We start from the raw sequence: 15,963 nt of genomic DNA on the forward strand, positions 1-15,963 counted from the left end.
AAACATATTTATCTAAATTAACATCATAGAAAAAAGTCATTACTCACAATTTATCAAAGAAAAAACTCATTTACTGACAATTAATACTATTTTATAGTAATGTATTCCAACAAATATATAGTCTTTACTTCCTTTGTAGCCTTTTCTCAGGCCTGCCCTAGTTTAATTTAATACAATAATAAATAAATAATGTTGGGAATCTGAAAGAGTTAAACTTTTTCCATTGTGTAATGATGAATCATGCAGTTTTACACGACAAAGAAAGAAAATAAAATAAAAAGGCAGTCTCTTCACTTTCTTCATCTTACTTCTCTTTTCTTGGAGTAAGAATCTCTTCTTGGCAAGAAGAAAACCAAAAATGAGGAAAATGCCTACTAGATCATCGGTTCGAATCACGTCGGCAGCATCTCAAAGCCGGGTAACACCGGAGCCAGAACCTGCGGTGGAAAAATTCTACAAGATTATTCGTCTTTCAACTATCAAGGCAAAAATGATGGTAACAAAAAAACATCTTACACATTTTATTTTGTTATTTTATTTACCAAGTTCTTGTATGAAGTTTTGAAGCTTTCTTGCATGTGTGGGATTTTTCTACAGAAAGTTCCGGAGAGATTTGTAAGATTAGGTCCTAAGCTCAGTGACAGTGTAAGTGTTGAGACTCCTGTTGGTTTCAAGCGTTCGATTAGGATCAAACGAATCGGTGATGAGGTTTGGTTTGAGAATGGTTGGAGTGCGTTTGCTGAGGCTCATTCTTTAAAGGAAGGTCATTTTTTGCTTTTTCATTACAAAGGGAACTCTAGTTTTCGTGTTGTGATCTTTGATGGGACTACTTCTGAGATTGAGTATCCATTGGAATATGTCATTGTGAGTGACGATGATACAGAAGAAGTGGTGGAAGTTATGGATAATGATGATGAACAAGGGCTTGCTGGATTTGAGAGTAGTGACAGTGAAGGAGTGATTAGTTTGAGTGAATTTTTGAAGAAGAAGAAGAAACCAAGTGTCAGCATCAAGTCCGAGAAATTTGCTTCATTTTGGTATAAAACTTCTTTTGAGGAAGATTTTGTAGGTTTTGTTTGCCTTGTGTCTTCTATATGATTTGTTATTGGTCTTCTTTCTTGTAGATGGTGTTGAAGATATTGATTGAAGAAGATAAGAGAGTCTTGAGGAGGTGTAGGAGAAGGTTCAAAGATCTCTGAGGTTTCTAGCTCTTGATAGTTGTCGCTTTGGAAGCTAGATTGTAGTAAAAACTTGGGTCTTTTAAGACCCTTTGTGTAAGAGTATTATGTGTAATGTTCATTTTAATGGTTTCGTCTCACAGTTTGACCAGTGGCTTCCCTGACTAAATTTAAGGAGAAACAGAAACTATGATCCAAACACACAAAACCCCATCATAATCAACATTTCACATCAACATAATTCTCCTTATGAAGATAAAGTATATACAACTCTACTTTTGAACCTAACTACCAATCAAACAAAGAGTTTTCACTCGAGGTTATTATAATCGTCAAATACTTATCCACATTGAAACATAGGAACCTGAAGTTTCACTCACAACACTACTAAAACAGAGAGAACCAATGCAAGAGAGAGGATGGTTAAGAGACCCTACATGAAATTTGACTTTGGAAAGCTACCTGCAAGATCACTTATGAAAGCGAAATCTTTTTTGGTCACATGTACTCATTGACGCGAAAGGCAGTGACTTTCAGAATGAAATCCCGAGTTCTGAGTAGCTCAAACACGCATACATCTCCTTCGCCTATATTGTTCTCGAGCGTGAACTCATACCATCCTTGGCTAAACTTAGCTCTCCCTGCTTTGTAAAGGCACCTCACTGGCCATTGTTTCTCACCGAGCTGGAGCTTGATGAAACCAGATATGCCGCTTAGGTACTTCTCAGCAAATCCAGAAGGCAAGTACTATTGTAAAACCAAAAACAAAAGAAACAAACAAGTCTTTACAAAACAGGTCATGGTAAAGATTGAGCCTTTCACTCTAATCTTCAACTTGGTTTATAATATGTGAGAAGTGTCTTACCATGATGCAGCCTCTGTATAGATATGATGGTCGCAGAACAACTCTAAAGAAAGGATTGGCTGGTTCAAATGTTTTGGCTGCATTGACGGCTCTCTCTCTTTCCTCTGCAGTTACAGTTCTCTTTCTAGCAGAAGCACTCTCGTAGAACTTTGAACGGTTCTCAGAGTCATCTCCACCAGGAGTTGAAGAGTTTATGTCCTCTGCGCATACCAAAACAATGAATCTTAAAACTCTCCTCAGAACAAAAAGTCAATACGTAATGAAGAGTCTGTCTCTGGAAACTTACCAGGGTTAGGATTCTTCTTCTTCCTTCCTCTCTTCTTAAGAACTTTTGGCGGTGTTTCTTCAGGTTTAGAATCTTTGAAAAAGCTTTGGATGGCTGCAGAACCACCATAACCTCTATTCATCTGTTCAGCAGAAGTAGGGTTCGATGGATACATGACCCTAGCATCTCTGTTGTTAGGGTCTTCAAACAATCGAGCACGTTTGTTGAAATGATTCTGCGCAGCATTCATGTCCATAACAGCACTAGAACGGTAGTGTAGAACTCAGAAACTGAAAATGTAGACGGTAAAATAGACAGAATCTCCTTTATATCTGAAAATCAAAAAGGAAAGCAATCCTACCAACCCGTCTTGAAACCAGATTTCGTAGTTAATCCTACATGCAAACATGACCATCAGGTACAAGAAAGCTCATCCTTATAAACAAACATATCTCAGACATAATAGATTAGAATCAACAACAAGCATTCAAAAACAAAGTGGCTGGTTAAAAAATCTATACCAAGTAAAAGTTACTAGTCACAGATCTATGGAGTCCACTCTTATATATATATATAGAGTCTTCATAACTGAGACACAAGTCAAATCTACAGTCGGGGGAGGCTACAATTAAAACACTATTCTTCAATAAATCTGACAGATGCAGACATCCCTGAGCAGAATCTACAAAAGTGCTTTAAACAAATTTCTCAGACACAAATCGAAATCAAGGCTAGATGCAGACTTGAAACACAAAATCTGAAGTACCCAAAAACAAAAGCACACATCTTTGAATCTAACAGTATTCAGAATCAGAGAATTGCCACAAAAACAATTAAAAAAAGAACCAAACTTTGAAATTAAGAAGTTACCAGGAGATTGAGTAGAAGGAAGGATGAGAGAAGAAACATGTGGAAGGAAGAGGAGCGTGGCATACAATTTCTTGATAATCAAAAAACAGAGAAAGAGATTAAAAAACCAAAGAGGGACCAGATCATTAAACGACGCCGGAGAATCCCAAGCAAAACCCTTTTTTTTTTTTTTCCAGATCTGAAGTTTTTGCTTATGGGGTCAAAAGGGCACACACACTCCTCTCTCTCTCTCTCTCTGTCTGGTTAACCCTGGCTTTGGCTTGAGTGACCCCAAACCCAAAATTATAAAAATCCCAACTTGGACCTTAAAAAAAAAACAAATGCTCGAACGAGTCAAATCTGTTTGTGTTCTCCTTGACTCTGTAAGTGGTGGAATCGCTGAGTTCACGACTCGTTTTTTTTGGTTTAATTAATTAATAAAGCTAAACCGTCCCCACCACCTAACTCTTTTTTTTCCACCTAATTTTTTCTCTCCTTTTTCCGATATATTAATTCCTTTTTTTTGGTCCTTTTTAACGGATATAATAATTGTTTCTTGATTTAAGAACAAAAAAAAAACAATTTCACTCATAAACAATTTTATTGTAATTGTTTGGGCCTGGGCTGGGCTTGTTAAACTTTGTTTGCGGATGCTTTAATTAAAACAATTTTTTTTTTTTGTCGGAAAACAATTTTTATATTGCATTCTTTGATACTATATATATTTTAAACATATTAATTGCATAAGTTTAATAATAAAAGAATACCATAAACCTAATTTCAATATTTTTATTATGTATAAATTTCATATTTTATGGACTTATAGTAACTAATTTATGAAAGAATTGTAGAAGATTAAATATGTTTAGTATATTAGAGTAGCTATGTAATATATTATATGAGATATACATTTTTATGAATATTTATATTTAACTACATTTCTATTTTTTCCTTAATTAATATATATATATATATATATATATAATTTATAAAATGAAGAGTTAAAAAAAATTATATAATGGCAAAAAAAAATGTAGAGAAATTTTCTTCTAAAAGAAACATCTACTTTAAAAAATTACATTAGATCGTTTGTAACTGACATTTGATGTTTTTTCTTGTGGATTAAATATATTTTTTTTTTTTGTTACAAACAATTAAGTTAAAAAATGGGACATTGGTTTTAGTATCCTTGGAACATCGGTGGTGGTGGCGATGCATATTGGGATCCGATGTTTGGTGGTAGGACGAAATCACCATCGTCATCATCTTCCTTGTCTTCCGGTGGTGGTGGAACACTTGTGTCAGCTGATGGTTCTGGCGCTTCAACCTCTTCTGATTGTTTTGGTGATGAGACCGGTTCGTTTGATGGTGTTGGTGAATGGACCGGTTCTGAGATTGGTGTTGGGGCGTTAACCGGTTCAAGAATTGGTGTTGGAGCATGACTTGGTGATTGGTTCGATTCTGATGATGGAGTTGGTGATACTTGGGATGTTTCAGAGGATGGGGTTGGGGCTTGAACCGGTGTGGGAGCTTGAATTGGTGACAACATTGGTGATTGATATGAGTCTGATGATGGAGTTGGCACTTGGGATGGTTCAGAGAATGGGGTTGGGGCTTGAACCGGAGTTGGACTTTCCATCGGTGGTTGAGTTGTTATATGTGTTGGCGGTGGTGAGAACATTGGTGGAGGCGGAGAATATACCGGTGGTGGTGGTGGCGAGTGGGTTGGAGGAGGTGGTGAGAACATTGGTGGTGGCGGAGAATATACCGGTGGTGGTGGTGGTGAGTGTGTTGGAGGCGGCGGTGAGTATACTGGTGATGGTGGCGGTGGAGAGAAAACAGGTGGCGGTGGAGGGGAGTGAACTGGCGGTGGCGGTGATGGCGGTGGAGGAGAAGCAACGGGCGGAGGTGGAGAGTGGACCGGAGGTGGTGGAGGAGGAGAATGTACTGGAGGTGGCGGCGGCGAGTAAACTGGAGGTGGTGGTGGCGAGTTAACCGGAGGCGGCGGTGAATTAACTGGAGGCGGCGGTGAGTAAACCGGTGGGGGTGGTGAGGAAAACGTTGGTGGCTGCGGTGGTGGTGCTACACGTGTTTCCTCTTCCTTGGGTGGTGGTGGAGGACGACGTTTTCTAACCGGAGATGCGTCGTATGGATCATCTGATTCCGAAGTCGGTGCTTGAGCTTCCTTTGGTGGTGAAACCGGTTTGGTAGGCTCCGGTATTTGTGGTTGTTCAGGTTTAGGTGATTCCTCTGGCTTTGGTTGTTCTTGTTTAGGAGAATCTTCAGGTTTAGGCGGTTGTTGTTTAGGAGACTCCTCTTGTTCTGGTAGCTCAGGCTTGTTTTCATGCTTTGGTGGCTGAGGTTTAGGTGTAGGTTGTTCTGGTGTTTTTGGTGTCTCGGGTTTTGATGGCTTTTGTGGTTCTGGTTTAGGTGATTCATTAGGCTTTGGCATAACTGGCTCTGGTTTTGATGGCTTTGGCATAACTGGCTCTGGTTTTGATGGCTTTGGCTCTGACGTCTTTGGTGGATTTGGTGATGGAGTAGAGCCACCGTTGCTACCGCCAGAACATATGTCCTTGCTACAATCCACCGGACGACTAACCACAGGCAAACATTGCTTAGCCAACTTTTGACTCGGTCTATTCGGCAAGCAATTATTCGTATCATCAATTTGTTTCCCATTGCTTCTCCCTGGAACACAACTCTCAGCTTCTCCATTGAAAAAATTGTAAGAAAACTTGAACCTCTCCAAACTAGGCAACTTGCATAATTTGTCCACAACAAATCCGGTGAGCTTATTATGCGATAAATCCAACTGCTCAACGCTAGCTAAACTGGACAAACTTGAAGGTAAACTACCAACAAAACCGTTCTTGCTCGCATCAAAGACGGTCACATTGTTAAGCAAACCAATCTCATTTGGGAAACAACCAGTTAAATTGTTTCCAGTGAAGACAATCTCATTGAGGTTCTTCATGTTACCAATCGATTTCGGGATACATCCAATGAATTTATTGTTTGCGAATGTCACAACCGATGCTTTCGATTTCCCAATCGTATGCGGGATAAACGATTCAAACCGATTATTGTTCAAGAAAATTGCATCAAGATCTTTATCAAAGATCTCTAGCGGCAAACTTCCTTCGAATTCGTTGTATCTAATATCAAGATACTTCAAAGACGGCCATAAAAGTGTAACGTCAGGGAACTTACCGACGAATCGGTTGTTGCTGACATCAAATTCGTACATCAAAGCAAGCTTTGATAAACTTTTAGGGATGATCCCACAAAATCGGTTTGAATTGATATGAAACAAAGCTAGGTCGGTCATAAGGCCAAGCTCTGGTGGTAAATGTCCAGATATATCTGCATGGTTAAGGTCAACTCCAGCGACAACGTTGATGCTAGGATTGTCTAAAGCAGGTGCACAAAAAACTCCATTGTAAGAACACACGTTAGAACCAACCCAATTAGACGTGGTTTTAAACGGATCAGAGTAAATGGCTTTTTTCCACGCTTGAAGAGCAATGTAAGCTCTTTTGAGACGATCATTTTCAAATCTTAGGTTAGGATCGACTTTATTGATGCTAAAACATTTTTGTTCTAGGTCTTTCGTGAGATCGGCGTCTTCCGGGAAAGAAGCTTCGTCGTGGTCGTGGAAGGTAGCGACGGCATTATAGGAGATAAGAAGGAGGGTAAAGAAGCAGCCTAAAGGCCTCTCCAGTTTTGTTCTAATCATTTTATTTTATGAGAAACCTTGGGGAAGACCCAAGGCTGGTTAATAGAAGAGTCTCTTGACAAAAAAGTAAAGTCTAAGAATGAAAGAAAGGTATTATAAGAGAAAAGACAAAAAAAAACTGATTTTACAAGTGTTGTTTTGAGACTTATTAGAGCTATATTAAGAAGATGTAAAATTAGTTTTGTTTCTACAAGATAATAAAAATAGTAAATCAATGTTGCTAATTTGGAACTAAAAAATGATATAACTAAATTCAGGTCGTTGACGTCGTCAACAACTTTCTCGTTTTAACCATAATTGAAATGTCGATGACTGATCTCTACAGTGTTTATTATAGTTCTGAAGACTGTTAAATACCATTTCCTAGTGCTGCCACAATCTTTGGTGATTCATGGTGTCACTAAAATCAAAACAATGATTTCATGTTATTATTTATCAGCATTATTGTTGAACAGTGATATACAAGTAGAACAGTACCACAAATTTGTTGTGTTCTCGTATCTAATCGCCTAACGTATTAATTGCTGTTTCAGTAGGGGCCGAGAGCAGTTTTGTGCATCGATGATGGATCAAAAGATGGAGCATGATTCTTCATTCGTCAAGAACCAAGAAAATATACAAAAACAAACAAATATTCCAAAAACTAGATAACATGGTTTCCGACACGTTTACTCGGTGTGGAGACCACACAACAAACATCTAATCTTAAATCTCAAACATGGATAAGACAATCATTTTTGTGTTTCTGTCTAGTGGCGAATTAAAAATCAAATATCGCCACGATCGTTGTTGTTCGTCGCTGACCTAAATATATTAACATTTGCATACTTCCGTATCTCAGATCTATCTTGTAAGTGTGAACACATATGTGCTGTAAATAATCGAGCATTACAATAGTAATTATGAATACACTAAATTATGTACATTGAAACAAAAGAAAATATATATATACAAGATCGGCGAACGTATCTAAGCTTTTTTTTTTAATATATTTACGTGTGTACGTAAACCATATCTTGATCTCTCGATACAAATCATACCTTTTGTCCTAAGTACAACGTGACAGATCGAGGCAAGAGGTACGGTAATAACAATGGAAACAAGATGAACATATAAAGAACCATATATAAGAGAAGAAAGAATACATTAAAATTATAGAAACCCTACGAGAGGAATGGGAACGGCGGTGTAATTACTACGGCGACCATTCATCCCCGAAAAATATTGAGTCACCGGAGGAGGACGGTGGCGGAAAGCTACTTCGATTGATTCCGCAACGGCGGCGACGAAATCTACGGTCAACTTCACCAACTCGATGCAAATCTCCATTTTAAGAGTCACCATTGTAAGACTAATAAGAACAAGAGAATAGAGAAACAATGTTTTTTTTTTTTTGGTTTGGTTTCTTCTCACTATTTTCCGCGTATCCAAAAACTTTGCTCGAAGTTGTGAAGTCTCTCTTTACATGCAAAAACCAGACTTTATATATAATGCAAATATCCATATTTTTAAGTTTTATTTGAATGGTCCAATTAAAACACCACGTGGCTTGAAACTTGCAAGCAATTATTAGCAAGTTTTTTTTTTTTGTTCTTCTTTGGGAAAATGCTTTGCTTCGTTGGCTCTTGGTGTGCATGAAGAGCCAATAATACGTTAGGGGGCGTTTATTCAGATATGTGTAGTATAACAATTTAACAAAAAAAATCTACAACAAAAAAGAAGACGACGAAGAAGATATATGTGTATAACCTTATCGACTTCGCGTACGAAGAATATACCGTATGGTGTACATAGACAAGCAAACTTGTTCTTGAAATAAAATAGGGAAAAAAGCTTTAAAATACTTCATCTATTTTTTATTTGCACGTTTAATACCTGATCTTTTTAGTTTGAAAAAATAATAATTAAAATAATAAAACGTGTAATTTAATACCTAAAATATTTAATATTGTCATTTCCCTACCTACGATCTCTCAACAAAAAATATATTCCAATTTTACCCTTATTCACTTCTTTTTATTATCAATGCATAAAAATATTTTACTTTACTATTTTATTATAATATTTCTGTATATCTTTAATTAAAAATATATATATTTCATACTTCAATATTCATTTTTAGATATGAAATATATAATTCAAAATATATATTTCGTTAGATCTCTTAAAAGTTTTGGATCTAAATATAATACAATTTTTGGATATAAAATATATATTTCAAAAAAAAATATTTTTCATTGAATCTCTTAAAAAGTTTTAGATAAAAATGAAATATGAAATATACATATCATTTTTGGATATGAAATATATAATTCAATATATATATATATATATATATATATATATATCTTTCATTAAATTTCTTAAAAAATATATATTTGGATAAAAATGAAATATATATTTTGGATACTAAATATATAATTCAAAATAAAGCTTTCATTGAATCACTTAAAAATTTTTGGATTAAAACAAAAAACGAAATATATATTTTGAATTAAATCTATAAAATTATAATTAATTTCATGTCATTTATGCACTAATAATAAATATAAATGAAGAAGGGTAAAATTGGAAAATTAAATTTGTTGTCAGATCGTAGGTAGGAAAATGTCAATATTTAATAGTTTAGGTATTAAATTGCACGTTTTTATTATTTTGGGTATTATTATTCCAACCAAAAAAGATCAGGTATTAAACGTCAAAATAAAAAATAAATGAGGTATTTTTAAGCTTTTTCCCAAATAAAATATAACAAAAGTAAACCATGAGATGATCATTATTGGAAGCATTTTAGAATTGAAAATGAGTATCTTAGCACAATGTTTTGTATCTTAAAATAAAAAAAAGTTTATATTAGCGATGAGCAATCGGGTACCCAATCGGATTTCGGTTCTACCCGATCGAATAAAATAAACACGAAAATTAAATCTGATAGATATTTCTAAACAAAATCTCCAGATCTGAATTTAAATAAGATACTAATTTAACAGTAAATTATTTCGGCCACAAAAATAGCCGGAAAATTTATTATAATATACAGCATTTATATTTATTTGCAGTAAAATTGTGTAATTGATGGAAAATAGTGGATGTGAAAATAAATTAGAGCTCTGGAGATTAACTATGACTATGTTTTCACACGTAATCACAAAAAACAATTACTAATCACAATTCACATCCATGATATACGGCATATGGGTTATGTTCATTTATGCATCATACATTTATTTTTAATCCAAATGATACAGTTGGATGATCTATTTTAATTGTACGTAGTCAACCCTATAACTATAAAATGGAAAAACAAGATGTTCATGTATTTATCTATACGTTCATGGTACATACACATTCTCCAGAAATTAAACCAATATTCACAAGAGTTTACAAAGATTTAAAATAGTGTTTAATCCCTAACGCAAATCAAGAATGTTTTAAACCTTAATCCGAAAACAGATACACACACTCTCTCAATACATCCATTACATAGATATGTTCATAAACTAAAAACATTAACTAAGGCATGCATGGTCGAGTTCAGTCCATGCACATGTATTTATTAGTGACTGTTAATATCCCGATTATATTACAGTACTATATCATATAATCCTTCCCCAATAGATTGGAAATATCTCATTCCTATATGATATTGTAAAATACTAGTATTTTTCTTCACCGGAGGATCGGGAATATCGTAAACATACGTTTATAAAAGTAGAAAGATTTACCTAAATCCTCATTTCATTATTTTAAAATCAGCTATAAAGCGTTGAATATGTTTCGGGCACGGCATGGTTTTAGATTATTATTAATAGCCTCATTTATGTTCTCTATATACCAAAGTTTTACATAAAGGATTTTAGAAAGCTTGTGGCCTTGTGCAATCATATAACTCATGAATTATGAAGTGGTTTTTTTTTTTTTTGTTTTTTTAAAATTCCTTTATACGGATTAAGTTTTTCAATTACGAAAAGATTTTGTTCCAAAACATTATTTGGAATATAACAATTATATTACAAAATAAATTCTTTGTTTTTTAATAATTGCAAAAGAAAATTTGTGATCATCATTAAACTTTTATTTCGTTTGTTTCCTATTTGCTTATTTTATTTTTTGTTTTTTTCCCTCCCGGTCGTTTTACACTATCCCTATTAATCTCGCTTATTCCAGCTTGACCAGTTTGCTTTTCACTATTATCTTGTTGTCACCATTCTTATCATCGGAGACAAATGTAGTTAAATAGTTCTTTCATGTGTAACTTTACTCACGTGAATACTTATGTTAATGATCATATTACGACAGTGAAAGAGATCAGATATGCATCGCTGTGATCCTTTGGTTTTTGGTTTGGTAGGATCAGGACGAAAGATTATACCACAAGGACACGAGGACGACAGCTGTGGGACAAAGATTTTGATCTTTGATTTATTTTCATTTTTTAAAAATAAGTTTTGATCTGTGCAGATATGTTCCGTGTGTGACATTTACTTAGTGGGTGTTATTGGACAATGAATTTTTATAGAGTCTAACTCTAACCAATATCTAATGTTATTCAACCATTGATTTTAAATGTTTTACTCAAAATAAGTGTTATTGGTTCTTATATTTATAATTTCTCCATTAAAAGAGTTTGAAATCAAGTGTTATTGATGCTTATATTTCTAATGTCTATAATAAAAGAGTTTTAAATCAAGTGTTATTGGTTCTCATATTTACAGTCATTAATTAAAGTCTTCTGTTATTCATTTTTGATAGACTTTTACAAATCTTTTGACCTGAAATGATTTTCAACTGATTTTATGTGTAAATTATAGCAATAAGAAAACAACCTGTTAACTTAAGATTTCACAATTCTATTATGACAATCAACGTAAATCATTTTCTTCTACATTCACGTCAACATATAACACCATATATATCAATTAGAATATTACCATGATCATCCCTACTATTATCACAAAACTTTTTTATTATAAAATATTAATTTGCAGTGTTTTATCTTTACGGTGATACTATATCATTACCTATATAAATATCATATACATATATGAATAAATTATAACACGATGATGAAAAGTTTGGAAAATAAATAGACTGTCAAAGTCATTTGTTATAGAATTCAATTATATTGTTCAAAACCAAATGATATGATATGTCGTTGGAAATACATTTCCACCGATTTGTCAAAATAAATAACTATTCAGTTTCAATAAATCTATTTTATTTAAAATCTGATGAACTTTAAAATTTAGTAGAGTTGACTTCAATTTATACAACCAATAACACCCTCTTAATTTATGTTCTCCGTCGCAGTGGAAGACTAACAGTGACACATATCTAGTTCTAAACTTCTAATGTGTGATCGATTAGTCTTCGTTTCCTAACTCAAACATGAAAAACTGTTGGTAATTAATAAAGTGTTGGCCATATAAAGATCAGTAGTAACTATTCCTTTTTCTAAAATGATTACTAAGTATGTTTTATATAATTACTTAAGAGGTTCTAGATCTAAACCCGTATTTCTCATTAAACTAGAATCCATATCATTTATATAAACAACTCGTAAGTTTCATTAGAAAAAGCGACTTCTAAATTTTATCACAAATACTTTACGAGTTGAGTTGTTAACACTTTACTTTTTTCTAAATAATAAAGAACCAAGTGAAATCTAATATTGTTTCACTGTTACATATTTTTTGGAATATATATGTAGCTCAAACCTTGAACAAATCGGACATAAGAGTCCGTAAATTAAACATATGTAAACCAAATTGGAATTGATACATAACAATAACGTTTCTACTTTCTACTATGAGTCCTTGGTCCCGGCTATTTGATATCATGTTTGATAGTTTGATCTGATTACGCTAAATAATAAGAACATTTAATGTACTATTAACGAAGTATTAAGTAATTTGTATGAGACTTCACGCAATTAAGAGTCCACATTAACTCATAAAAAGGAGAATTTTAAATGTTCTCTTTCAATGTCAATTAAAAGTTACTCGATTAAATTCTTAAACAAACCACCGAAATTAGGCAACCACACTGATCCAACGGTCCATTAACTAATGCATCGATACTAAAAACAATGTTTTTCTTCGACATCGAAGGATCCCTTAATTGTTTTATGTGCGTAAAAAAGAATACTTAATTAAAGTCTAGAACAAAAGCACCAAAAATAGCCTATTACCATATTGGTCCATATTAGTCTAGACTCTAGTGGTACACTTTGTTTTAATAAGGTAACCACTGTACTATAGATCGAATCACATAATAAGATTCCAGTATATGATTCGACATCGGAGAGAACTTTGTCGGGACTTGGTGTTAGGTGGTGTGGTTCATCGTATCATGGTTTTGAAAACAATCTTCATTGATTTGGTAATTAACAGACGTTTAAAGAATCACTAAAATGGATGTTTAATGTATCAAATGGAATAATTGACTCAAACAACACTAAGGAGAATAATTCGATCGATTATTTGATTGTAGGCAATATCGTATTATTCTATGCCGACACTTGCTTTACATTATTTGTGAACCTTATCCCCTTTGTTTATTACAGAAGAGTCCTAAAACTGATCATGTCTTTTTATATTGTTGTTTCCTTTTCATGTAAAACTTACATACCACCATATATGAATACATTTCAGTTGCATATCATATCAAAGTCAATTAATTAAGATGATTTTGTTAAAAATGTTAATTAATGTTTAATCCTTAAGGTTTTAAATTTTCCAACCTAAAAGTCATTTTTTTTGGGTTTCAATGTTACTAAACCTTAAAATAGGATTTTTGAAAGCTAATTTACAAAATATTAAGGATTTAGAGAGAAAACCTTAAAGGAAAACTAAATGAAGAAAAATCCTTATCGGTGGAAGGAGAAGGAGGGATAGGATGGTGTAACAAAAGTTTACAACGGTGCATTAGCTCACTTAGCATGGTCTTGTCTAAACACATTGTACCTATTTAGTTTTTTGTTTTATTACTAGTTAGGAGATTCGGGTTCAAGTCCTTAATTCTCTTATCGTTTAAGAAAAAACTAGGTGAAACCTTCTGGTCAAAAGAAAATGATTAATGTTTTCGCGTTTGAGAGGAATTGATCCTTGATCTAGATCAGCATAGTAGCTCTTTCTCTCAACTGAAAACCACCGGATCAAAGTCCATTTGGTTTACTTTTTAAGTTGTTAGTGTGAGACTGTGTGCTTTAATATTTTGTGTTTCATGTTCTTGTAATACCATGCTAAGTGAGATAAAGAAATTGCACTATCTAGTGATCTATAGCGGTTTTAACTGACTTAGCATAGTTTTCTCTAAACACATTGTACTACTTTTAGTTTTTAGTGTGAGGTTATGTGCTTTAATTGTTTTTATGTGTTACATACTTTCATTCATTCTTTCTTTCTTTAGTTTTTATAAAGCTTCTCTAAATATATAATATCTTTATTTTCTCAACTGAACAAGATGTCAAGACATGACCTTTTGCCAATGTAATTTATCAACATGCATGAAAATGATAACAAACAATAGCAAAACTGAAAAAACGCAATCTACATATTGTACGATGTTTGCTTTTGATATATATGCTTGATCATTGAAAATTTTGTAAAGTTCATTATGGTTTCCACTTTTTTTCTTTTAATCTGTTATGATCTCATTTGTTTTGCTATAATTCACTCGATACAACTCCATGTTTCTATCGTAGAATAATTATTGATATTTTTGTCGAGGACTTTGATAATATGCTTGGCACGAGTTGATCTTTGGATAGTGGAATCACATATTCCAAATTAAATGGTCTTCACACTCAAGAAAACCACATACACCTTGCTACAAATTCCAAATGGTCATCAATGCTATATATTAATCAACACCAATAGCCAACGTACAGTATCCTCATTGACCATCCTTATTGGTAACATCTTAAGGAGTATCTTACCCTAAGATACTCCTTAAGATGTTACCAATAAGAATGCCCTCACCATCGACAATGTAAACCATCATTTGTGTGTGGCAAGTTCTAGAGTGAAGTTGCACCCATTAGATGCACAATTTTAAGCGATCAAGAGTATTGAATATTTATCACTCATTGAATCTCCACAATCAATGCTGAGTCGTCCAAAAAAAAGTTGGTTACGTTGGTACATTACATTTGGTGCAAGGGATTGAATCATTTGGTCGTTGTGGGTTATGAAATAGCTTATATATAGATATATAGATGTCAAAACAAAAAGAAGTCATGAGTATCACAACTCACACTATTAATAAGGTTTTAGTTGGAAACATGACATATTTCCATGATTATGGGTTGGATCGTAGCTATACAATATATACTGTTATTTTTTTTTTTTTTTGTATATGATATTTTATGTTAGATGTAACTTGTAACCTCAAACCCCAAAAATATTTTTTTTAGAAATATAAAAAAATATGAACAGAGATTAAAACTTAGGCTGTTAAAATATATGGGTTTTAATTTGGACATTGTTATATATATGCTTTAAAAGCTCTAAACCATTTTGCAGCCCAACCAATTACATACATATTTTTTTAGTAAATTTAAGCAGATAAAAACTAAGATATGATTGAAAAGTGAACCAATATCACAAATAATGAGACGTGATAAGATTTAGCTCTTCTAAATACAGAGACGTGATTAGATTTAGAAAAAAACTGATACAGATACTCATTGGTGAAATAAATAATAAAATTAATTAGATTTTAGCTATATATATATACTTATATTGAAAGTATTAACACATGATTTATGTAATCCGAGGAAAAAAATATTAGCTGTAAGAAATAGTTTTGTTTATTGTATCAAAATAAGTAATTATTCTCAAATTCAAGAAACCAATTTAGAAAAAACTGATACAGATACTCATTGGTGAAATAAATAATAAAATTAATTAGATTTAGCTAAATATATATACTTATATCGAAATAAATTAATTAGATTTAGCTGGTGAAATAAATAATAAAATTAATTAGATTTAGCTAAATCTTTCTCAAATTATATGTTTTGATAATTTCTACATTTTTCCATTTTGAGTAGTTTTCTAGATTT

At 33.1% G+C, this 15,963-nt stretch overlaps 4 protein-coding genes across 11 annotated transcripts; 1 reads left to right on the top strand and 3 right to left on the bottom strand.

Moving 5' to 3' along the window:
- The first annotated feature begins 152 nt into the window (after positions 1 to 152).
- On the top strand, positions 153 to 1,326 carry LOC111832528 (B3 domain-containing protein At1g49475). Of its 2 annotated transcripts, XM_023789338.1 has the most exons (3): positions 153 to 496; positions 598 to 1,037; positions 1,125 to 1,326. In XM_023789338.1, coding segments are annotated over exons 1-3 (579 nt in total). In that variant the 5' UTR covers positions 153 to 358; the 3' UTR covers positions 1,126 to 1,326. The 2 variants fall into 2 exon arrangements, with proteins under 2 accessions (XP_023645106.1, XP_023645105.1); XM_023789337.1 differs by having other exon boundaries at positions 598 to 1,326.
- Positions 1,327 to 1,394: 68 nt separating this feature from the next.
- LOC17900905 (B3 domain-containing protein REM19) lies at positions 1,395 to 3,515 on the bottom strand. Of its 7 annotated transcripts, none has more exons than XM_023789333.1 (5): positions 3,179 to 3,515; positions 2,670 to 2,703; positions 2,330 to 2,571; positions 2,044 to 2,243; positions 1,395 to 1,925 (listed from the first exon to the last, which is right to left on the bottom strand). In XM_023789333.1, the coding sequence occupies exons 3-5, from the start codon at positions 2,562 to 2,564 to the stop codon at positions 1,677 to 1,679; spliced, it is 684 nt and encodes a 227-aa protein (XP_023645101.1). In that variant the 5' UTR covers positions 2,565 to 2,571; positions 2,670 to 2,703; positions 3,179 to 3,515; the 3' UTR covers positions 1,395 to 1,676. The 7 variants fall into 7 exon arrangements, with proteins under 7 accessions (XP_023645101.1, XP_023645100.1, XP_023645104.1 ...); XM_023789332.1 differs by having other exon boundaries at positions 2,330 to 2,598; XM_023789336.1 differs by lacking the exon at positions 3,179 to 3,515 and adding an exon at positions 2,830 to 3,151.
- Positions 3,516 to 4,246: 731 nt separating this feature from the next.
- Positions 4,247 to 6,939, bottom strand: LOC17896871 (pollen-specific leucine-rich repeat extensin-like protein 2). Its single transcript, XM_006303786.2, has one exon. The coding sequence runs from the start codon at positions 6,894 to 6,896 to the stop codon at positions 4,338 to 4,340; it is 2,559 nt and encodes an 852-aa protein (XP_006303848.1). The 5' UTR covers positions 6,897 to 6,939; the 3' UTR covers positions 4,247 to 4,337.
- Positions 6,940 to 7,765: 826 nt separating this feature from the next.
- LOC111832647 lies at positions 7,766 to 8,319 on the bottom strand. Its single transcript, XM_023790186.1, has one exon. The coding sequence runs from the start codon at positions 8,238 to 8,240 to the stop codon at positions 8,049 to 8,051; it is 192 nt and encodes a 63-aa protein (XP_023645954.1). The 5' UTR covers positions 8,241 to 8,319; the 3' UTR covers positions 7,766 to 8,048.
- Positions 8,320 to 15,963: the final 7,644 nt, after the last annotated feature.

The sequence above is a fragment of the Capsella rubella genome, unplaced genomic scaffold (genome assembly GCF_000375325.1).
Source record: "Capsella rubella cultivar Monte Gargano unplaced genomic scaffold, Caprub1_0 scaffold_1, whole genome shotgun sequence".
In the NCBI taxonomy this organism is placed as follows: Eukaryota; Viridiplantae; Streptophyta; class Magnoliopsida; order Brassicales; family Brassicaceae; genus Capsella; species Capsella rubella.